Source organism: Gossypium hirsutum, chromosome D07, assembly GCF_007990345.1.
Source record: "Gossypium hirsutum isolate 1008001.06 chromosome D07, Gossypium_hirsutum_v2.1, whole genome shotgun sequence".
NCBI lineage: Eukaryota > Viridiplantae > Streptophyta > Magnoliopsida > Malvales > Malvaceae > Gossypium > Gossypium hirsutum.
Window position 1 is genome coordinate 3,352,953 of NC_053443.1, and position 25,696 is coordinate 3,378,648.

Sequence of the window (25,696 nt, forward strand, 5' to 3'; positions counted from 1 at the left end):
ATTATTCTAAGAAATAACTTATCTACATACGTATTTTGATTTTTTTTGCTATATTCATAAAAACCTTATTATTCTTTTATAATTCTAAAAGAATAATAACTTAATTTAAAAAAAGATATTTATAAAAAAATACAAATACTAATATTTAAAAAAAGATTTACATGCAAAATTAATCTTCAAACTATATTATTTTTCTTATTTAAATACTTAAAATTTGTAATTAAAAATAGTACCCAAATTATCAAATTTATCTCATTTTATCCAAAACATTATAAAATGAAAACGTGATGTGATACCTATCTATTTATATTTTGAGATAAAATAAAATAACATTGATATAAGTGGACAATTTAGATTTTAGAAAAAAATTAGACAAAAATAATAATTTAAATACCACTCAATCTTAAAATTAAGAAAAAGAAATAAAAGTAGAATCGCATCATTTAACGCCCTTCCTCCCCGGAGCCAACGCATGGAAAATGGTAGCAATTGTATACAGGATGCTTTACGTCATGTCACGTCACGTTTCGTCTGCCACTTTATGGTCCAAGAAAAGGGTTTTTTACAAAATTATTATTAAAAAAATAAAAAATAATTAAAATATTATAACTTTTTTTATTTATCAAAATATTATAAAAATTTTTTTATTTACCAAAATATACAAAAAAAAACAAAAAAAACCTGACACAACCTGATCAGGCCAATCACATTGGAGGCACCAAAGGTGCCAATGAGATTCGCGGCACCAATGGTGCCAAACGATTAAAATGTAACTTTCTACAGTTTTAAGGACTTGACATGCAAATTTACTATTTTAAATTTTGAAAGTAAATTGCTGCTGCTCGGCGCACTAAAATTAAAATGTGACTAATTACTTTATAAGCCCTCCTTATTTATTATTTTAATTAAATAATAACTTTATTTTAATTTAATAAACTATTCTCATTTAATAACTCTATTTTAATTTAATAAACTATTCTCATTTAATAACTCTATTTTAATTTAAAAAATTAAGTAAACTATTTTAATTTAATTTTTTAAATTAAAATAGAGTTATTAAATGAGAATAGTTTATTAAATTAAAATAGAGTTATTACTTAATTAGAATTCTAAGTATCTTAATTATCACTTAAATAATATTAGATTTAATTAAAAAATTAATAGAATACCAGGCATGCCTTATTGAAAAACCAGAAGTAATAATAAAACTGATCACCCATAAATGTAACCCAAATAGAAAAAATAAATTAAAATTATAAACTATTCTCATCAAATTTAGTAAATTTTTTAAATAAACTATTCTCATCAAATTACCAAAATAATACATAAAATGCGAATTAGTTTATACTTTTTTAAATAGTTTTACTTTAGGTAAAATATATTTACTTTAATAATAAAATAAAGGCTTTTATGAGTAAAAATTATAAATTAAGAGCTTATTTAACTACAAAAATAAGTTGAGGGCTTGTTTATTAAATAAAAAAGTGAGTTGAAGGGGAATAAAAAGAAAATAATAAATAAGGAGGGCTTAGAAGGCAATTAGTCATATTTCAATTTTAGTGCGCACAGCGGCAATTTACTTTCAAAATTCAAAATGGTAAATTTGCATGTCAGATCCTTAAAACTGTAGAAAGTTACATTTTAATCCTTTGGCACCATTGGTGCCACCAATCTCTTTGGCACCATTGGTGCCGCCAATCTCATTTGCACCTTTGGTGCCTCCAATGTGATTGGCCTGATCAGGCTGTGTCAAGTTTTTTTTTCTGTTTTTATAATAGGTAAATAAAAAAATTATAATATTTTAATTTTTTATTTTATTTTTTTATAATAATTTTGTAAAAAAACCCCCAAGAAAACCTCAGAGAAAAGTTAGCAACAAATATCATCAGTGTTGCTATTTTGTCCTTTCGAGGACATAGACTTAAATGCTTTGAATTGGGCTTTTAAATCATTTGTAAAAAAACCCTTAAATTTTAAGATAAGTTAAAAAATTATAATTTAATTATTAAATTATTCAAAAAATTTTATTTAAGTAATTAAATCGTTAAAAATGTTATGTGACTTTCTTAATTTGTACTATTTACATAAATTAAATTTTTTTCTTTTCTCTTTTATAATTTAGTTTATTCTTTTATGAAATTTTTTTAATTTTACGAATTTACGAATCAAAATTTAAACACATTTTTTTCTTATCTTTGACATTAATTATCGGATCAACTCAAATTTAAGGTATGTTTTTTTGTCATCGATGAATATTGATTCGCGGTACGATAGTCGAATTGTTACTTAGAGCTTATTAGTGGAACTTTAAAAAAAAAACTTAACATCCCAATGATTTAAATGAAAACTTTTGAATAATTCAATGACCAAATTATTATTTTAATTAAATGATGAAAAACAAAAATTAACCCAAAGCAGGAAATGAGGCAAATAGCATTGATACATAAATGGTGGAAGATGAGGACATGGGAGAACAGAGAAGAAACAACAAACTTGGATATTCTCTTCATTTTCTTATAAACACGCCGCATCCTTCTTCTGCCATTCGGTGTTTTTATCATGCATCAAAACCTGAGTAGTTGTAATCACGCTTCTGTACTTCAAATATTATATCTGGTTTCGGCTATTATGGAAGATTAAGTGAAAACCAGATACAAAGTAATTAAGCGTTTGTAGTCCAACGGTTAGGATAATTGCCTTCCAAGCAATAGACCCGGGTTCGACTCCCGGCAAACGCATGGTTCTTTTTTTCAAAACGGTGTTCTTTTAGAACCCCAAAACAAAAAAAAACCTTCTAGATATGTAACGTTAAACCACAGGGTTAGAACTGTGTCTATGGAGATAAAAAGTAAGGCTGATAATGTTTACTGTACTAGTTTTGATTCACATAAAGTAATACATATTTGGCAAATATTTATGAATATCAGTGCATAGAAGACAAGCTTTTAAGTACTAAAGGTTTGCGGCAAGACAAATGTATATGTATTATCTATAAAAGTTCTAACATCAGCCTTCCTCGGTGTATCTACTCTCTTCGTTCATACTTCCGTGCCCATATGTGTTTACCGTTGATCCGGAACTTAGCTATGGGCCTCCCGCTCAAAATTTGATCGACATTCGCAACGGATCGTAGCACCATTTTAGCAAACAAAGGTTGTTCACCATAGGGGACATTATCCTGCATACGTACACTATCAACACAAACGCCTATATTTGTGAACAGTTCTCTTATTTCATCTTCCGAAACCGGAAAACCCCGCGAGAACGTCAGAAACAAGGTCCGATCGTCCTCGGAAACGTTGTTGGAAGGATTCCATCCCCATAAGCCCCCAATAGGAAAATCATGGTCCATGGCTCTTGGCACTATAGTGACGCTGCCAAATAATGAGTGAGGGAAACCAGGGATGACAAGAGGCTGGTTTGGAATCACTCGTGATGTGCTCCCCACCACATGTTGCAAGATATCAGTAAAAATCCGAGAACAAACAGTGGTCATAAAACTTTTGATCCCACTGATGGTACTGAATTTGTTTTGATAGAACATGTGCAAGGAAACATCTTTCTCCATGATTCTTGTAGTAAGAGGGAGAATGCCATTAGGTGGAATGGTAGGATTCTTGGATCCGAGACAATTCAAACACGAAACCGCTTCACCGGCTAGTGCTTCCAGCAATGGATCTGATAGGTTCACCATTTTGGCTATTATGTTGGGATAACCCTTCTCTTCTAACCATAACCACATCGCCATAACTAACAGAGATTCAGCTGGATCCCTTCTAAGTGTTATTACCAGTCGAGAGAACACCGAGCGATCAATGGCATGATATGCGTGGAGCTCCTCAAGAGTGATCGAGGCCATTATGGAATATGCGTATGATTATATGTGCTGTGTGTGTGGGAAAAAGGATGGAATTCTAGAGAAAAAAACTTGAAAAGATCATTTCACAAGTTATCACATTATATATTACAAGCATTTTGTTTATATGGTAAGTTGCAGACTGATTTGATCAGTTATTGGTCCAAATGTAAGAGAATCTGCTGGTGTAGTGAAACGGTAAATTAGAACTGAAAATCACATACGTAGTGGGTGTTGAACTAGGATTCTTGTAATAGTGGCCTCCACTGATAAAATTGAAATTAGTAAGAGCAATGACAAGTGGCAAAATGCATTGCTGGCGCTGTTATAAGCTTTCCTTGTATTTTTTTGTTCTTCCACATCATCTTCTTTGAATGCCATAAATGTGCTCAGCTGGACATTTGAACTACATTAAATAAGAATTAATGTCCTTAAGCCTCATTCTTTATTACAAAAATGCCCCTGCGTACATAGCCTTTCACTGCAACAAACACCTTCTTCATCTTAGACCTTGTACGTTCAGTACTTCTAACTTGTTTTATGTCTGAAAAATGGCAAAAACCTCGACAAAATGTTGAAATGAGTTTTAAGACTTGATGGAAAGTCCATCCCCATATATTATAATTTTGTTTTTACTTTTTATCTTAATTGTTCATAAGCTTATGGCCGGTCACTTTTCCGATTACGTACCTGATTTTGTTAAAAGCAAACAACGTAAAAGTGATTACATTAAAAACTATTATTAAATGATGTCAGTCAAGTAGTAATTATCCGACTTAAGTAGCTCTTCCGTCGAAATCGGGGCTTCAGTAAATACCTACATCTCATTGTAATTTGAATTTAGAATTTTAGCCCTATGATAAGCAGGTTTATTGTGATTCTATATTCTCCAATCACGACTCAAGAAATGATGAATCAGTTGCAGCTTTGGCATCCTACTTGTTGCACTGCCAGTTAAAATAGTTTCCACTACCAAAGTATTATCACACTCTACCTCTAATTGCCTAAAGTCAGAATCCGGTGCAATTTTTAGGCCTTATAAAATGGCTTGTACCTCGACCTTGGACATTGACTCCTCTCCAATTCGGATAGTATAACCACAAATCCATTTAGCACAATGGTCCTAGAATACCCCTCCAATCGAGGCAGACCCATTAGAGACCGGGACTACTCCATTAGTATATTTAGCTTAATCCACCCTTTTTCTGGTATCATCCAACGTTCACCTCCTACTCTTTGGACACAATGGACTTCACGTTACACTTATTCAGACAACATCATCAATATTATTATGGCTGTTATTGAAAATAAAATCGTTACGATTTATTCTGACAACATCATTAATATTGTTATGAATGTTATTGAAAATAAAAATCGTTACGACTTTCAACATAAGTCAACACATTATTGCAAACTGGGTCGATCATTCCTTCTCATTATCCTCAATTTTCCATTCTAAACTAACCAGTCCTTTAATATAGATGACATGTACCCCGTTATTCACTATAAACATTTTTTAAAGAATATTAGACATTTATATTTATATCTTTGATATAATCATAATTGTTCTCATCCGTTTTACAATTTAAATATAATTCTCGAGCGGTTTTCGGTAAAACCTAGACAACAACAAACAATATTTATGTAATTTTTAATATAGATGATTAGTCAAAAGTACAAATACCAATATAAAAACTCTCATGATTTTGTTATTTCTGCTGATGCTTACTTTGACGGTTTCACTAGTATACTGGTCACTTGTAATGTGACAATTGGGCAAGTTGATGGCAGTTAATCTTAGGATTGAGTTTGAATATTTTTTTTAAGTTTTTGAGTTATTTTAAGTTTAAAAAAATTATTTGTTGGAATGATACAAGTTTAAGCTCTTTTTTTTTTCATTTGAAAACACAAAAGTTTAAATTTTCGAATATAGCTTTTAGTGTATATAAATATTTCTTATATCTAAATCGTCTAAATTAGGGGCTAATATCATAGAGTTTCTGATGTTTGTGTAATAGTGATAATATCATTTTCGTACAAATTACTATTTCATTATATATGAAACAATTAATTAATTTATTAAGAAAAATATTTGAATTAAACAAATAATTAAATATTTTATAAAAATATTTTTTTTATTTTTTTTATTAAACTCGGGTTTAAGTTTCTCAAGCCTATTTGAGTTTGATTTTTTTTCAAAAAAATTTATGTTTAAAACAAATTCAAGTTCAAGTTTTTCAAGTAGGGTTCTTAAGCTCAAGCTAATTTCATCACTTCTGCAGTGGCGGAGCTAGAAGGCTGACAAGAGCTCCGACCCTCATTTAAAATAAAAAAAAATTATTTATACCCTTTATAATTTATAAAATGATAAAATTACATTTTGACCCTTTAAAATTGATAAAAATTTGATTTAATCTTTTGAAAATTATAGAGATATAAACTATTAAATTATTAAAATTACTTTTTTACTATTGTAAAAAATATATAACTTAATTTTATTCCAAAAAAATTTTTAACTCCGCCACCACATCTTTAATGATAATGCGAATTTGATAGCCCCGTTTAGCCATGAAAAGTTTCGTTTAGCCGTGAAAGTCCTAGAGAAGTGTTTGAAAGTAATTTTGTCGAAATTGATTGCTCCACCAGGTCAATTAATTACAAATAACATCATGGTAGCTTTTAAAATAATTCATCAAAGTAGCTCTGAAATTTGATGTTAATAAAGCATTGGTTTGTCATGCAAAGAATGGTTTTCATGGATGGATTGGATAATGCTTTGTGTTTCCACAGTAAGTTATTCAATGTTTTTAAATTAAATTTTGATCAAATGGGAAGTTAGTTCTCAATCTTAAGTTAAAATATCAATACTTAGTGTCATGTCTAAAGACATAAGTTAGGTCTGAATCTTGAGTTAAAATATCAATACACAGTGTCATGTCTCGAGATATAGAGATCATTTCTTAAAACAAGCTTTTCTTGTTTTTAAAATTTAGTTACTCATCTGCATTTTTCGAGACATGGTTGTAATGTCTTGAGATTTTGCCTTCCATGTCTCAAGACAAGTATGGTATATCTAAAAACATGCACCGGAAAATTCATGTTTCATACAAAAATACTCACCTTGTCTCGAGATAAATTCAACTTAAACCTAAAAAAAAAAAGAAAAAAACATTTTAAGTAATGTAATCAATCCTCAAACATATAAGATATCAAACCAACATAATACGAATGTGTGTAACATGCAAAAACAAATCTTAAACACCTAAACTCATGCTTATAAACATATTACATTGAAATTTGACTATGCAAGTAAATGTAACAACTTAAACCCATCATGCAACCCATTAAGGTCACAAGTTTTGTTAAAGGTGTAACATAGTTACCAAAATGAACCAACAATATATCTATAACAAGAACCATAGTGTCAAAATAGGTACTGTAAAGATAATTTAGTCAATTAGGTACATGCCAAGTCTATTAAAAGTTCAAAAGAGATTACAAATTCAATTGATCAATTGAGACTCGTTACATTGATAATGCTCCAGCACACAATCCAACCACGGGTTCACCTATAACTTGCGCACAGAACAACAATCCACATTGCAAAGATGTCTTCAAAACCTAGTGGTGCATATCCAATTTCCAAGTACAATATCACATATGTTACACCGTTAATAATTTTGGGTATTTTTGTTTTTATTTTTTGTTTTAAAAGAAATCTGAATCAAGATTAAATTGGACCAAAAAAGAGTCAAAATCGAGTATTTGGGTGACATTTTTATAACTTTTCATAAGTGACGAAAAAACTTACTAATAATTGAGTGACTAAATTGATTAGTTAAAAAATTCTATTAACTATGTTGTTCCATAACAAGTTCATTTTTTTTAAGTTACAACTATATCAACAGTATCACCCGTTTCAATTAAAATCAATTATTATAAACACTAAATTAAATAAATGACTCAACCCAAATTTACTAAAGAAACCAAAATGTGAGACTCGCTTTTTATTTATTTACTTCTTTTCATATGAATGTATAGCATCCTCACGATTTCTAGTCTTTGGTTTTTGATACAATGCCTAAAACTATTCACAATCTCTCCCCAACTCTTAAATAAGAGGATAATGCGGCACCCAAACCTACGTCCTCTTGCATTGACAATATCGATACTAACTAAGCTAAGATTCTATCGACAATGTAAAACTCAAATTCAATCCCTTATTACTGAGCCTGCAAAGGTACTCACTTTCGGAGAATCCTTTAAGTTGCAATTTAACAATAAGCCCACAAATTTCACATGCCAATAATGATTTTTTTCCAGACAAATGGATCACTCCAAGCTTATTGAGGAACAGCATTCCCCATGAGATTTACGACCTTATACTTAAATGAATAAGTTTATACTTTTATACTAAGTCGAATTGCATTTTGGCCCATTTGCTCAAAAAATGGGTAAATTAATTCTTATACGTTAAATCAAAGAGTAAATATGTTTTTTTTTGTTAAAAATTTAATCTATTTCCATTGTTAAAAAACTAGTCTCTGTATGTCAGCTTAGCACACATGGTACACCATATGTCACTAGTTGATTATTCTGTTAGTCATGTCAATTTTTAACAATACAAAGAAACATAGGCAAAACTGAAAATATTTATAAGGGGGATTGAGATATCTATATAAAGTAGACATTTTTAAAGTGGGCAGGGCCGGGCCTATTTTGAACAAGGTGTTTTTAAGTTTGAGTTAAGCTTGATACCCAAGTTAAATTTAAAAAAGCAAAATAGGTTAAATGCTCAATTTGTAGTAGATACCGTAATTATTTAAGTTTATTTTTTAATCAAATTAATATTTAAATACTACTTTTTTATTTAGATACGGCTATTATTTAACATTATTTGCTGACCAAATTAATACTTAGATACTACTTTATATTAGTTTATCAAATTAAACTAAAAATGTTACTAAATATTTTTTTACCAAATTAATATTTGGATACCACTTTATATTAATTTATCAAATTAAACTAAAAATATATCAATTTTAATATAAAAATCTATAAACTATATTAAAGAAATCAAGCTGCAAAAAGCTTTTAAAATTTGGGGACAAACACAAATAATCATTTTTTTAGACATTAATTATAATATTAAAATAAAATTTTAAAAATATCTTAAGGGATTAAAATGAATATTTTATAATTTTATAATGGCCGAAGCCTTCTGTCTTTATAAAAGGATGAAATTTAATAAAAATGACTAATTTACTTTTTAATTTAATATGCATAAACTAATTTTCATATCCTTTAAATAGAAAGAACAAATTACGACTAATTCCCAATACAAAAGCCTTGATGATGCTTTTACCGCGAAGCTTTAAATGATGATAGAAGAAACATTGAAAATGTAGTAAAAAATCAATTAATTGATGTTTTTCATCAATTTATATATTTAGATACCTCCCAAGTCTCAAAACAATGTAAAACTGACCTCAAAAGTCAAATGGGTACCATAAAGACGTTTTGTCAACCATAATTGAAGATACACCAATCCTAGGCCATTCACAATTAAGAAGGTAGAGAGTCAAAGACTTGGGTGTTAGAGATCTTTGCATTGAGAAATTGTCCAACAAAAAGCTAATTAATGGGGGTATGCCAACTACAACTTTGTCACCTAGACTTTCCATCAAAAGTGTTGGCAACTCCAAAAATTGTTTACTACATGCTACAATAGTGGTAGACTTGAATGGAAATGGGGGTATTGGTAAGGGACCCACGGTCATTTCAAATGGCATTGCAAAGGTCAAAACTTGAAAACTATCAAATTTTTATAAGCAAATGAATAAAAAAAAAAGTGTGGGTCGTATATTATATGGTTGAGCTTGTAAAAAGCAGAGGGCCACATATAAATTGCTACACCACCCCGTTGATTTTGCCCTTGGCTATTATCTATCCATGTTTCACTTTCTTATTAATATGACCATGAATTGTTTAATTCGATTGGCTTTTCTATATTACCTGTGGGGCAATTTATTAAAAAAAGCTTATTTTTTTTAAATTATCAAAATGGGCTCAGTATTTTATTATTTACCGGAATGAGTTTTTTTCGGCAAATCGCGTCCACAAGGGGGCGATTTGTTGTCACGTCAGCAAAGCGTGCTTACGTGGCCGCGACTTGCCCAACGCGTGAACTAATGAAATTTCATGTATATAGTTACACTAAATTATTTAAATTATTTATAATACCTAAATTATCCCTATTTATTTGTTATATTACATAAAATACTCCTTTGAAAATACAAAACATTATGATAGCTAATTTAAATTTTATTCTCCACAACTAATGAAAATCATTTAAAATACTAAAACTAGATCTGTCTGAACAAACTATAAGAAAATCCCTGGAATGCTGTGATTTCTTCGTCTTCAACGAAAGATCTCGAGAAAGATCACGGTGAGGAAAGCTTGTGCTTAACGAGGAAGCAAATTTGGACACTCGGAATCATCTAACAATTATGCAGAACAGCAGCCGTCTTTCTTCACAATTGAAACATTATCCCGAAAGCCGACATTGATGGTTTGTCCCTTGGGCAATGTTGTTTGATCATTCCCTCCTTCGAGTGCTTTTCGATTGATCACATGATTTATTTGAGTTAGTACTTCAGTGAATGCATGCTCAACATTTGTAGATTCAAGGGCAGATGTTTTCGTAAAGAAGTGCGTACACGTGGACGCGACTTATCTGTTTACTTTTTTCTCCAAAACCCTAAAAATCCTAAAAACCCTAAACCCTAAAATCCAAAAAACTACAAGTCAAGAAATCGCGGCCACGTCAGCACGATTTGTTGACGTGGCAACAAATCGCGTCCACGAGGGGGCGATTTGTTGCCACGTTAGCAAAGCGCTCTGACGTGGCCACGATTTCCTGGCACGTCCCCTGACATCGCATTGACGTGGACGTGATTTGTCAAAAAATGGCCCATTCCAGTAAATAATAAAATACAGGGCCTATTTCGGTAAATTTATAAAAAATTTAAGCTTTTATTGGTAAATCAGCCTTACCTATGTTCCACGTTAATATAATATATATTTAATTATTTTTATTGTTAATTAACAAGTTAAGTGCTTGAAAGAATTGATTGGAAAGTTAGCACTTCTTCAAGTACGGCAAAACAATGCACCAAAAAAAGGATAAAAAAATTGTTTACACAGTTCGATTTTCTTATATCTGCAAAGTTTAGCTCGGTGAGAAGTATCCATTATTTTTTATCCTTACAACATGTGAACCTGATCTATCACACCAGTGACAATTTCCTCACTTCTGTATCCTAGAAAATTGATATTCTGACCACTAAATTCACCTCTGTGAACTTAGCTTGTAAAACTACAATACAAAGGTTTTATAATCAAATTCACTCTCACAAATAATGTTTTTGGTTACTTTAATCGATTAAGTGCTCTTAATAATCAGTACAATAACTTAAACAAGTCTCTCAATTATACAAATTTTTTGTGAGGCTTGCTAGCATAATGAAGATCTAAACCAATCCCTATGAATCAACAACTAAACTAGCTAAATACAATACATAATAATAAACAAGGTAAACCAGGACCGTTGGTAGAAAAAGATGAAATTTTTAACACTAGAAAAGGATGAAATTTTTAATAGAATGACCAATTTGCTCTTTGATTTAATATATAGGGACTAATTTACTATTTTTTTAATAGAGAGGGTAAAATACAACTTGACTTCTAATATAAGGGCTTTCATGGTACTTTTACCTAAGTCTACTCATCATTTATTTCTAGATCACTTATATAAAAAATGAAAAAGTCAAACCATCACTTAACAACACAAATGGACGAAATTTTTAACGAAATGACTAATTTATACTTTTTTTTCTAATATATAGGAGGCTAATTTGTCCTTTTTTTTTAGAAGGAAAAAATGTAATCCGCCTTTTAATATAGGGACATTTATGACATTTTTACTTATTTTTACATTAACTAGCCAATGGCAAGTATACATATCTCATCACTAAGTAGAAACCCTCACACTCACTATGGTACACAAGTGGTGAAATTTTTTAACATCCTTAAATTATATTTTTAAAATTAAAAAAATAAAAATACAATATATGAAAAAAATCTTAACTTAGTTGTAAAATATGTATTTAAGTAAATCACAAGATATTCACTTTTATTTAACAAACAGCATTAACTCTCACCCAACTGCCTAAAGGCCTATCTTTCCATTTCTTCCCTTACCTTTCTATCTATATTTCCCTTGTATTGAGTGGGTGTAGATATGATTATTTTTATATTTGTACCATGCTGACTTATGTTTTATATGTTGCTCAAATTTTGCTTCGTTGAATTAAATTTAATTATTTTAAAAATTTTATGTGATAAATATATTTTATGTATATAATTTTGTTATTTTCACATAATACTCGTAAAAAATTTACATCATTTTAGTTTATAAATTTAATGATTACCATTTGAACAGAAATTGAAGTTTCTAAATCAGAAAAATATAGATACTAAAAATCATCCATTTAAACTATATATGTCAGTTACGCATAATATAGGATTAATAACAGAATTTGACCTAACAAATTTAACTGCTACCATTTGTGTTAAGACTGAAATTTCAAAGTGTGAAAAGTACTGGGACTAAATTTAACCAAATTAAAGTAGATAAACTAAATCCACAATTTATGCATAGTACATGAATTAACAAAAAAAATTGACTCTACATATTGTTGGAAGATCGGGTTTGGAAAACGCAGCAGAAAATAGGTTAAGGAAAAACTGGAGTTTTAAAATTTTTCCAAAAACAAAAACTTGGTTGTGTTATCTAAAGTAACAAACACTTAATCAAAATCATACATTTATGATTCATCTAGGATGAACGCTTCGACCGAGTAGTCTTTTTCACTATCTTCAAGTGCACATCTGTCTAGTGTGGGCTCACTTCGAACAAAAAAAATTCACAAAATTACCAGTTGGACAATTTCATAATTTCTCTAAAATTCTGGAGTGAAGTTGTAAATAATAAGAATATCTCTAGAAATTTTCTAAAATAATTTTTTTAGAGAATTGTCTCTCTACAACTTTTCTTGAATTCAAGTGTTTAGAATTAATCACATTAATATTAAATTAATAAAATATTATCTAGATAAATACTAAATTTAATGTAATATTAATTTCATTAAAACAATATTATCTTTGGAAAAGTTAATTTGAAATCAAGTTACTTGGTAGAATCCTACTACGAGTATAATTTTTTCACTGCTCTACCATTGAAGAATCATTGTCGTTGACCATTCGCCGATCGCCACCATCGCAACCGCCGTGTCGGGGGTGCCATTGTCGATGCCACTTCTCCCCAGCACCTCGAACCGTCGTTGTTTTACCTGAATGAGCATGATTGATTTATCTGTTGCTTGTTCAGTCTAGGCCAGTGACGACCTGGCTGGTCCGATCTAGCCACCGGTTGGATCGTCAACCCAATTTCATACACAGGGTCTGGTTCAACCAGTTTTTAGGTTTCGGTCTCAGGTTCAATTTTTGATCTCGAATCCAATTTTTAAGTTCAATTATCCATTGGATCAATTGTCTGACTTGAAAACTAATTTCCAATAATATAATATTTATTTCAATTAATTTAATTTTACTTGATCAAAATTAATTTTCCCAAAAATACTGAGATTTTCCAAATTAATTTTCAAAAATATTCTTTAATCAAATTCTCTAATTGAACAATTCTCACGACTGCCTAATTTAATTCCACATCGAATAAACTGACTCAATTAAATTATTTCCAAAGTTGTAGAATTTTATTCTGATTCAAATGTAATCAGATTGAGCTTTTGTTAAGCTAGTGATGGGATCAATCAGACATATACAATTAAGCTTGATTTAACTGTAATTATATCTAGAAGCATCATTCTGATAATTCAGAATTTACTTAATTATGGAGTCAGTCCACAAGAAGTACCATGATTAAAAACTCTTGTATATTTTTTACGAGAATAATTCATCCAACTGCTTTATCCTGTAACAGTCTGATTTTTGACCCTAATCGGAATAGTGGTTTCGGGACCACAAATCCAAGTCTGAAAAAAATATTTTAGTATTATTTTCTGTGTCTGTGATATTTGAATTTGATTGTGTGAAATTTTCGTAAAATAATTTGACTATTTGTGTGTTTAATTTGATAAAAGGACTTAATCGCGTAAAATGCAAAAGTGGCTAGTTAATTGTTAAAGTACTTTATTGCTATGGTTTTTCTAATGTGGGGTCCTTATGTTGATATTATACCAAATAAATTATAAGTGGACTATTATAGACAAGTGTTAGTGGATTTTAAATGAATAAATAAAGGTTAAAATAGTAAATTAGGTATTTATATGTATTAAATAAAATAAAACATGAAAGTGGCCATGCATTTGACTTTGTTTTGCCGAAAATTGAAGAACAAAGAACACCTTTGGTGTTTTAAACATTCGGCAGTTAGGAAGCTAAAATTTGGTATGTATTTTGCTTGGATTTTGATAATTTTTACGTTTTTGAGATCGTTGCTTCGTATAATTTTGTGAATTGTGGATAATTTTGAAATGTGTCATTAATAAATGCTTGAGTTTTATGATGTTAATAGGTGGAAAATAAATATATGATGTTAGATTTTCATGTTATAATTAGTAATTTTTGATAAAAATGTGTATTAAGGACTAAATTAAGAAAATATTAAATTGAGGACTAGAATGTGAAATAAATGACATTCAAGGACCTATATGATATTATGAGTATTCGGCCATACTATAGTAAAATTAATTTGGAATATTTTGTGTTTTGTGCAAAAAAAGGACTAAATTGTGAAAAATGTAAAATTTTAAGGGCAAAATTATAATTTTCCCATTTATGTGAATTTAGGCTAAATTTGATGGATAATGTTTAAATAAGTTTAATTTGAATTTATTTAGATCAAGAATTAAAGAAGTCGAATTTGGATCGGGGAAAAACAAAAGTAGTCGAATAGTCGAACGTCTCCGTCTATATTCGAGGTAAGTCTATTAGCTATTTAATGATATTAAATTAGTATATATGTATGTATATCGATTGTAGTTGTTGTTGAGCTTTAATTTGAAGTAATTTGATTGAATAAATTAGAATTATAAATGGTATATATATGTGTATGAAGTGTTCGAATATATATATGCTTATATAAATTTTTGAATTAAGTTAAAGTAGGAATGCTATAAAAGCATATATATATAAATATATAATGTATTAATATTTATATATGTATCTATATGAATATGTTCTGAATTTAATTGATTGTTTGAAGGTTATATATATATACACATAAGATTCGAATATGAGAAAATAAACACATGTATAAATTCTTGCTTTGATAAAAGGTACGTATTATACTCATGTATACATGGGTTTTCGAATATACATATATATATGTAAAAAAAAAACTTTGGGTTTTGATTAGTGATATGTATATTGTAATTGTATAGGTAATTTTTTTTAAATAAGGTGATTATATGTGAGATGGAACATTTATATATATAATTAAGTATTGATTATATTATAAGATATGAATGTTAAGCATGTATGTATAGTTTTGAATATGTATGGATGTACATAAATATGTTTTCATATTGAGCTTAGATACAAAATATATATATATATATATTATGCTCGAATAGGTGTGTATACATAAGTACATGTAAATTATTTGTATTAAATTTAGTTATGTATATTTATATATACATGAATAAGTTGTGAACTTAGGTAAAGGCAAGAATGTGTATATATAAATTCATATAGGTTCGAATATAAATAAACATACTTGTATGGGCTTTTAATTTTTATTTAAAAGGTACAAATGTTAAATATGTATACGGGAGTTTGAATATATATCTATATGTACATTTGTGTACAAGTTTTTAGATTGAATTAAAGACATAAAACTTTATGTTTTTATAAATGAGGTTCGAATATATATATTTATATGATTATAAGTTATTAGTACTTGAATTGGATTGAAAATATGATTTGCAAACTCATTTATGTTTGAGCATGGACTACGGTGAATATGTGTTTGCTGTTAATAAATATTTGAGGAATTATTCTGTATATGAGAAATTGAGATTTCAGGTTTTAAAACCTAGCAGGCTAAGTGCCGGTGATCTAAATCAGGTTATAAACCTAGCAGGCTAAGTGCCGGTGATCTAAATCAGGTTATAAGCCTAGCAGGCTAAGTGCCGGTGAACTGAATCAGGCTATAAGCCTAGCAGGCTAAGTGCCGGTGAACTGGATCAGACTATAAGCCTAGCAGGCTAAGTGTCGGTGAGCTGGATTAGGCTATAAGCCTAGCAGGCTAAGTGCCGGTAATCTAAATCAGGCTTTAAGCCTAACAAGCTAAGTGCCAGTGAATCTGTTTAAATTAAGTGATTATTTTCATTAGGTATATATATGATTTTGGTTATATGTAATGGATAAATATATGAACATTTGTTTCTAAGTATTTGATGAGCATATAAACGTTCGAATCTTTGTGTTTAGTGAGCATATATATATGTTGGTTATCATGAAATTGTTGGATATATATATGTGTATGCACTCGACATATGTGGATTATAGTAAAAATATATATGTGCATTTGGCACATGTGGTTGATAAGTATAAGTATATGCTTTTGGCATATGTATTTGAATAATATATATATGCATTCGATGAAGTGCAAGCGATAAGCACATATATGCATTTAGATATATGCAGGTGATAAATACATATATACATTTAGTTATAATAAGTGTATATACATTTGGAGCTAATATTTGTTAAGCATATATGTATATAAGCATTCGGCTATTCATGTTTATGGTGAATTTACATTCGGCTTTAAGAGTTGATAATTAAGTATGCTTTTGACTATATGTAATAGTTAACATATATAGTATTTGCGAATTCATTAAGAGTATAAGGAAATTACATAATTATTTTATAATTTCTGTTATGCTATAGACTTACTAAGCTATAAAAGCTTACTTTGTTTGTTTATGTATTTCTGATTTTTAGACTTAAGATCAAGCTTCAAGCTCGGGGATCGTCAGCAAGTTCATCACTCTATCTACTGTCTCGGTATTAAACTGTTTAAATTTTAACTTTGGCATGTACAGGCTAGATAAATGTTTTGGAAAGTCGTACTTTGATATATTGTATATGAAATTAATAGCCATACGAAAATGGCTTATTTTCTTATGGTTTAACGGGATCAAAATGTTATGTTTTGTTTTAAAAAGGTTAAAATAGAATTTATAATTATACTTACTTAAAATTTCGCTAAGCTTAATATATTTCCATTTATATATATATACAATGCTTATATTTTGATTTAGAAATAGTTGATTTAAACATGTATTCAAACGAATTGCATATCAATGTTAAATTCTTGAATTCTATTGAACGTTTGTATTGAGGTGTGTTTTGTTCAATAATGCCTCGTAACCCTAGTCCGGCGACGGATAAGGGTAAGGGGGTGTTACATATCCAATGACCTCGCCATGTGTGTATTACCCTCATATGATATCCTTGATTCCTTTGAGTTAAATCCGTCACTCAATACAATCATATTTTATCTCATTGTCACTATTGTGTCTTCTTAATGATTAATATGATCACTGTCAATTAATGGTTGTGATAAATTGCTTGTTCAAGAACTAGCAAGTCGTGACCACGTTCCATATTTATCAATCTACACAATGCCAATGAGGGGATATCATTAACTCTTTAATTGAGTTATGGATTCCATTGTTTCTAGTAAAGTCATGTCATACACAACTCATGTACCCAATATATCGAATATCGGCTCGATCATCTTTAGAGTATAAGCCTCCACTTATATCAAAGCACATGAGTTACATACGCATGGTCAGTGATTAACTCAGGATTTAAGTAAGTCACACCATGAACGTTATAAGTGAATTAATTCACAAACGGATTAAGAATTAATTCAACTTGGGTCCAATCTAATATATCATTCTTCCAATGAGTACATTTATATCTCTACTCGTGGAGTCAACTGTTTCGATATTCAAAACTAGTCATCTCCCTAATTGGAATTGTAGACGACATAATAATCTTTCTAAGCATTTGAATCAAATGCTCACTTTGATTCTTTTACGAGATTACAGACTCGTTTAGATTATCTACTGAAGTAAGTTGTCTCTCTCGCAATGTAAACATTCTTACAGTGCTATTTATCATCAGTTTGAACTTAGACAATTAATGAGCTAATATTTGTTTGTCACAATTTCGCTATGTATGCAAAACGTGAAAGACAAAAACACAAAAAATATAATAGTGAAATAAAAAATATAATAGTGAAATGTGAAATTAACTTTATCTATTTATTCATCGTTCAAATGCATAGAAAACAGTTTCATGTTTACTATAATATGGACACATTTTTCAACACATATTTATATAAAATTGATGCATTAATAAGTCATAGTATCATAATTTTTTTGTTCTATATCATAAATATATATACACGAGTGAGTATAGACATGATCATTCTTATACTTTTTTTTGAGAAAATTTGTTCTTATATTTATTATTTGTTGATGTATGTTTTATACATATCTAAGTAAATCTTGATATGTTAGAAAGAAGGTTTAATCATGGGTAGGATTATTCATCTAGGCCCGAAGACTTGTTTGAAATGTAGAAGGGTTTAGATAAAAATATAGACTCGAAAAATAAGTTTGAACAAAAATTAAGGTCTATTTTGTAAATGGGTCGGGCCTAAGGTAAGATTTTTTGGCTCAAACTTGGCTCGACCCAAATGAATTGTTTTGATGCTCTTTTGCTACTGTTTTGCAACAATTTTACTATTATATTAATATTATTTTATTGTTATTATTTGTATATTGTATAACTCTTATTTTATTGTTAATTTTGCTACTATTTTAAAGGCATTTGTATGCTAAGTTACAATTATCTTATTTAAGTATAAATACCTTTTTTTAATGTATTTTCTATTTGCTAGGATGCATTTATTTTAATATTTTTTAGTATATTTGATGTATTATATTTTTTAAATTTATTTTTATATAAAAAATAATTCAAAAAATTTTAATATGGACAAGTCAGGTCAAACTCTAGCTTAACATTTTTAATCTAGATCGAACTTAAACAAAATTTTAAACCAATTTTTTAAATCGAACTTGGGCTTAAAATTATATATCCGACCTGACCGGACTCATGACCAGGGCTATTAATATTTCGTAATATTATAATTATTTTCTGAATCCGTGTCATGTTATATAAAACTTCAACTATTACTTTAAAAAAGTCTTGGCGTAAAGTCATAAATTTTGACAATAAGCTAGCACCAATTAGCTAAATGATTGAGTGCAGCAGTTTAATAAGTAGTTTTTAAAAAGAAAATTCATTAATTTATTCTATGAGATTATATAATTTAGAAAAAAAAACAAACATTTATTATCGGTGATGAAAGATAAATTTTATCAACACGACAAAAGTTTTAACCTCAACATCAATAGAACATTACAATATATTGACAATCGGTTTTGTCACAACTCAAGTATGACATATTTGAAAAGATTGCAAGCATCTATCACAATAAGAAAATCAATTCCGAATAGTCCAAAGCAACGAACAAAATCGACAAAATAATCCAATTAAAATTAAGAAAGATACGATAAAAGAAATTATGAAATATTTATTCCATTCATTTAAGTTAAATCATATTACAGAACCATAATTTAAAAAAAAACCCAATTATTTATTATAAGAAATATTAATAAATTGATAAAACGAAAATAATTTTATTAAAAAAATATGTGATATGATTGAAATTAAAGAGGTATATATACTTAGGTAGAATATAAGGTAAAAGAGAGTTTTAATTCTTAATTCTTAAAACATCATTCTCATTTGAAAAAGAAATAGACTCAAAAATGTATTTCCATTCATGCTTTAATTAAGTTTTTATTCCATGTACTTTACCTTTCAACAAAATTTGCATTTATTTTGTGCTAAAAGCGTTCATCCACGTCAAGTCGAACCACCAAAATTTTGATTTGATTTTTGGGTGTTTTCCAAAACCAATGCTTACAATAATCATGTATTAAAATTATAAAGTTTAGTAGATTAAGTTTTAGCTTAATTGATATGGTTTTCGTCGTCAATGTTGCTTACAATAATCATGTATTAAAATTATAAAGTTTAGTAGATTAAGTTTTAGCTTAATTGATATGGTTTTCGTCGTCAATGTATGAGGATATGAGTTCGAATGTGTTGAAGTGTATTATTCTCTTATTTATAGCTTGGAGAGGGGGGTTATGGGTAGTTCTAATTATAGTTTTGTACTATTAATATTTTAACGATCATCCGATATATCTATCATATTGATCTAAAATATTATATATATTGGTAGTTACTGAACAGTTGAAATTTTTATTACATAAAGAAAATAGTTAAAAAAATTAATTTATGCCAAATTAACATGCATAATCTATATGAATGAAATATAAAATATAACAATTGAATTTTTAAAATATTAATTGTATAAGTGACGGTAGTAGAGCTAGAAACTTTTTTTGGGGGGGCAAAATTAAATTGTATATTTTTACGATAGTAAAAATATAATTTTACAATTTTTATAATCTATATCTTTATAATTTTTAAAGTATTAAATTAAATTTTTATTATTTTTGAGAGGACCAAAGTGTAATTTAATCATTATTAATTTAAAATTTTATAAATTATAAAAAATTTAAATAAAAAAACTTTTCATTTTAAAGGAGTCGGGACTTATCAGCATCTCCTTGATTCCGTCACTGATAAGTGGACCCTCCTCATTACGTGTAATATATATCTAAATTAACAATAATCACAATGAAGCATTACAAAGTATAACAAATAATCGAAAATATATCTCCACTTAAATTTCTTTTTTTTTAAAAAGCATGATTTATGCAACGCTGGAGTCAAACTTGGGATATCAAGATTCCAATGACTGAACATTTCTCTAGGCCTATAAGCTTTGATTAGGTTGTTCTCATATATAATATATTTTCATATAGTAATTTTCACTATTACGAAAGTAAGATATATACTGCATATATTGCCCTAGTTTTACATGCATGTATGTATGGCAGATAAATTTTGCAGAGGATGTACATCATATATATATATATTTCTAAACTCCAGCTGAAGTTGAGTTCATAGGACAATTCCAATTGAGTAATTCTTCAATCATCTGCATTGCAACCCTATCTTCTTCTCCCACTGCTTCAGTCTCCTCAACCATATGCGATAACTCTGACGAAGACGAAGCTGCTCCATCTTCCATTGTTGTCTTCTTATTCCCCAGCTCAACTCTCATCACCCAGTTGGAGCTTGAACGACTCCCCGCTCGTTTTTGCCACACCCCAATATGAGCATTATCGGTGTCCAGCCTGAGACAAGTTAGTGATGGAGATTGGTCTTTGCAGCACTTCCTTAGCTTAGCACCCAAAAACTCAGACAAAGTCTCGGCAGGCAACGGAGAAGACCCATTATCATCACCACCACTGTTGGGTACTGGGAAATTGGTCTTCGCATTTTGCCCGTTCATCAAAATGGCAGCCTGGTCATATGCCCTTGCCGCCGCCTCAGCCGTCTCAAATGTGCCCAACCATACCCTTCTTTTCCTACACAATTAAAATCCAGAATTTATATGTGTGCGTTGTAATTAATTTTGGTGATAATGGTGAGTGGATGAGCTTACAGTAAAGGATGGCGAATTTCAGAAACCCAAGAGCCCCACTGACGCTGGCGGACACCTCTGAATTTCTTTGTTTGTACCATGTTTTTAATTTTCTTGAGAAACAAACACTTAAGAGAAGTTCAGAGATAGATAAGGTGTGTAGCTTTTAAGAGGGGATGAAATAAAAATAATAATGGAGAGGTCTCTCTCTATATGAGAATGAAATTATATGAGGTTGTCGGTGGATTGGATTGGATTGATTGGGAAGTCTTAAAAGTCATCCAAGTAATTAGTGTGCTTTGTTGCAATAAAGATTTTCACCTACACATCCATCATACAACTCCAAGAATAAATGAATAACACTGTTTCACAATTTCTTCCCTTTGAAATAGGTTTCATCTCACTCAAACTTTGAATTTAATCCAAACCACCAAAAATAAAAACAATCCTCACCACTTGTCTCAATAAACAAAAAAGGAACTAGCAAAAGTAAGCAATATTGAAAGATGGATGAAAAGTTGATGTGAGTTTGTACCAAAAGAGATTATACTTTTTATGAGATATAAATTAAAATTTGCTATCCAAACAAATAAGTTTATCTATTAATTTTTAATTTTTATATATTATTATATTATACATCAATAATGGTAGTACGATTGATCGTAAAGTAATAAAAAAGAAAAATAAAAATAAGCAGATTTTACATGAAAAACTTTTATCAAAAAAATAATAACGAGAAGAGGAGAAATTTACTAATGTTGAAAAAATAACAATAAAAGAGATTTTCGACTATACATGTTTTAAGAGTTAAACAATCTTTTTATAATCAACGTCTAATAGAAAAAGTATAGTTCTATATGGATTCAACTTGTGTGGCACTATTCCTAATTTTGTCCCTCTATTTTATTCTTTTAACAAGTGACTTGCACTTAAAATAAACAGGATTCAGGTCACATAATTCTAGTAGATGAAAAATTTAGTTGATTTTGAGTGAGGGGCGGGTGAGAGAATTAATTATGATTGGGAATAGGAGGGGGGTTTTTCAACTTTTGGGTTGGCATGTTAATAGGAAATGCAAAATTGGATGGTTGATTACTGAGCCGACTTCGTGATTTTTTTATGGCAAAACCTCATTTCTTCGCTGCCTTTTACAACCAGGCACGGATGAAAGTAATTTGGATAGATGGATCCATAAAATGGTTCATATTTAATTCAGCTTTGTCGAAACCATTTTTTGAAAACAAAAATTTTAGTTTCGACTTAAAAATAAAAACTGGAGTCGTCACCGATCCTTTATTAAGGTGTGATCGGCCCACTTTAAAAATAATTTTGGTCTGCGAAATTTGAGAAAACAGGCTCGGGAGTCAGTTACGCACGAGGAAGGATTAGCACCCTCGTAACGCCTAAAATTGGTACCAAATTGATTTTTTTAATGCCTTGGTGTCGAAAATTTGAAAAGATTTTAAAAGGAAACTTTTTTATTTCATGAATGGATTAAAATAATAAGACAATTCTTATTTCAAAGAAATAAAACACCACACCCAGTGAGTTAGGGCACAATGTTTTTAAATCTTCAAAATACCCGAATATTGCCTTTTATTCTTGAAAATTCTTATTTCGAGAAGTCAAAAATATCAGGACCAGTAAGTTAGGACCCAACATTTTGAATCCCCAAGAATAAGCTTCATTTGAAATTTGTGAATTTATTGCAAAACAAATACTTGGCTCTCTAAATTCATCGAAAAATAATCGCGATCCAGTAAGTTAGGACACGATCTTTCACGAGAATCATGAATGCCAAATATCTTAGAATTTATAAAATAGGATGATTTAAATACTTTGAGAAAATCAAAATATATATTTTTAAAATGGATGCTAAAAGGGTTAAGGTACAACATGGAACAAACACTTTAATTTAAAATGTATATGTAAATTGTAAAAATAAAATAAAAGTATAAAGATATGCATATGTGTATATATTTACAGAAATAAAAAATGCATATGTAGGTAAACCATGAAAATATGTGTACATTTAAATGCTTATGTATATATGTACAATATGTATATATAAAATGATAAAAAAAATATTTACAATGATTTTGAAGAAAAACGTGTACATAAATATATTATAGAAAATGTACGTGTTTTTGAAATGTGGGAGTGGTGAAGATAAAATAATAATAAATAAAATATAAATAAAATATGTACATGTGAATCAATAAAATAAAAATATAAAAATATGTATATACATATATATTAAAAATAAAAAAAATTGAATATATAAAATATATATATGTATTTAAAAAAGTTAAAAAAATAAATAAAAACTATGTACAATATACGTACAAGTATACATGTCTATATATATATAACAACATAGATATACATATACAGACGATGCATGCATATATATAAAAATAATGATTATAATAATAAGAAAAAAATAATATAAAGAAAAGGCTAAATTGAATTAAAACGGAAAAAAATTCGTAATAAAACAAAAAAAGGACCAAATTAAACTCGCGAGCAACAATGGGGACTAAAAGGGAAAATAATCCCACCCTCCAAAACGCTGTGTATTGATGGACCAAATCAAAACACAAGAAAAATATGCGGACGAATTTAAAAAACGTAAAACGGGTCTAATTGGAGTGCGCTGCAAAAGCGAGGGACCTATTGCGCAAATCTCCAAATTCAACGGAACACGCGGATCCCTCGGGTCAGGTCAGGTCGACGCGCAGACCCTGCTCTCTTAAAACGGCGCCGTTTTGCAATTTAGTTTTAAAACAGTTTTTTTTTTTAAAAAAACTTGCAGTTGAAAAAGGAAAAAAAAAACCCAAAATTCTCTGCTAGGGTCTCTTCAACCCCAGCCCCTTGCGCCGCCGATCACCTGGACCAGTGCTCTGATGGCGACGGAGACACCCAATCCAGCGAAAAAGGTAAGTCTTTCTTCCCCCTCTCCCTTTTATAAATTAATATAAACACAAAAAGACTGAAAAGAGAATAAAATCGAAAAAACACCTTTATATTCAACGAAAAAAATGTATTTCTCCTTTCTTTTTTTCTGTATTTCGTATTCTTTGTATTCCTTTCCTCGTATCCCCCACATTACACTGATCTTTCATGGCTTTAAATAGCCGAAAAAAAATAGAAAAATCAAAGACGAATCTAATCTGTTGTTTGTTCCTATTTTGCTGCCCGATTTTGCCTTGTTCCAGTTTGTTGTTGCAGGTGTGGCGCGCAAGGAGCGGCGCGCGGAGAGGAGTGGCGCACGTGGAGGAGGCTCGCCCCGAACCTTGCGGCGGCTGAAAAGGGGAGGCCACATGCTGCTTAGGGTTTCAATTTTTGGATTAGAGTTAGTCTTGTTGGGCCATACGGGCCCTTTGTAACCTGTTTGGGTTATTTTAAACCCAGGCCAAAAATTAAGCCTAACAGCTGCCCCTCTTTGCTCGTTGTCGTGAAACGGGAACAGAGCAAAGACTATAAGGCCCAATTGCGCCCGGTCATACTGAACCTTGACTTCTTCAGTGCTTCTCTTCTTCAGGTAGCCTCATTCCTTCCTACTGCATCTTCAGAGGTATAGGAACCAGTGCTTCGATCCACTCCACTGCAACGTCAAGGAGATAGGATTCGTACCTTGTGGCTTCTTAAAAGAACAAAATTTGCTATCTTTAGTCTACTCCACTGCAACTTCAGGGAGATAAGACTTATAGCTTTAACTTGTTCTGTTACAACTTGAGGGTAAATCTGATGCAATCTGCTCTACTACAACTTCAGAGAGATGAGATCTGCGGTTTTAATCCACTCCATTGCAACTTCAAAGAAACAGGATTGGTTACTTTTGTCTACTCCACTGCAACTTCAGGGAGATAAGACTTGTATCTTCGATCTACTTCACCACCAGTATGGGAAGACAAGATCTATTTTTTCGCTCTACTTCATGCCAATACATGAAGACAAGATCTGTTTTCTTCGATCGATTCCACTGCTGACCGGGGGAATAGAATTACTGGCTTCAATATACTCCGCTACAACCTCAGGGAGGT

At 29.9% G+C, this 25,696-nt stretch overlaps 2 protein-coding genes and 1 non-coding gene across 3 annotated transcripts; 1 reads left to right on the forward strand and 2 right to left on the reverse strand.

The window, feature by feature from the left end:
* The first annotated feature begins 2,666 nt into the window (after positions 1 to 2,666).
* TRNAG-UCC (transfer RNA glycine (anticodon UCC)) lies at positions 2,667 to 2,738 on the forward strand. The gene has a single exon. It is a non-coding gene; the product is annotated as a tRNA-Gly (tRNA).
* A 176-nt stretch (positions 2,739 to 2,914) lies between these two features.
* On the reverse strand, positions 2,915 to 3,864 carry LOC107956586 (uncharacterized). Its single transcript, XM_016892196.2, has one exon. The coding sequence runs from the start codon at positions 3,857 to 3,859 to the stop codon at positions 3,026 to 3,028; it is 834 nt and encodes a 277-aa protein (XP_016747685.1). The 5' UTR covers positions 3,860 to 3,864; the 3' UTR covers positions 2,915 to 3,025.
* Positions 3,865 to 20,822: 16,958 nt separating this feature from the next.
* On the reverse strand, positions 20,823 to 22,034 carry LOC107953784 (ethylene-responsive transcription factor SHINE 2). The gene is made up of 2 exons (XM_016889192.2): positions 21,672 to 22,034; positions 20,823 to 21,594 (listed from the first exon to the last, which is right to left on the reverse strand). Exons 1-2 carry the CDS (start codon positions 21,749 to 21,751, stop codon positions 21,102 to 21,104), a joined length of 573 nt encoding a protein of 190 aa, XP_016744681.2. The 5' UTR covers positions 21,752 to 22,034; the 3' UTR covers positions 20,823 to 21,101.
* Positions 22,035 to 25,696: the final 3,662 nt, after the last annotated feature.

Excerpts from the sequence above, each read along its gene's own strand:
- LOC107956586 (XM_016892196.2), bottom strand. The coding sequence starts at position 3,859 with ATGGCCTCGATCACTCTTGAGGAGCTCCACGCATATCATGCCATTGAT.
- LOC107953784 (XM_016889192.2), bottom strand. The coding sequence starts at position 21,751 with ATGGTACAAACAAAGAAATTCAGAGGTGTCCGCCAGCGTCAGTGGGGC. Across the intron at positions 21,595-21,671 it reads GAAATTCGCCATCCTTTACT|GAAAAGAAGGGTATGGTTGG; the intron begins GTAAGCTCATCC and ends TTAATTGTGTAG.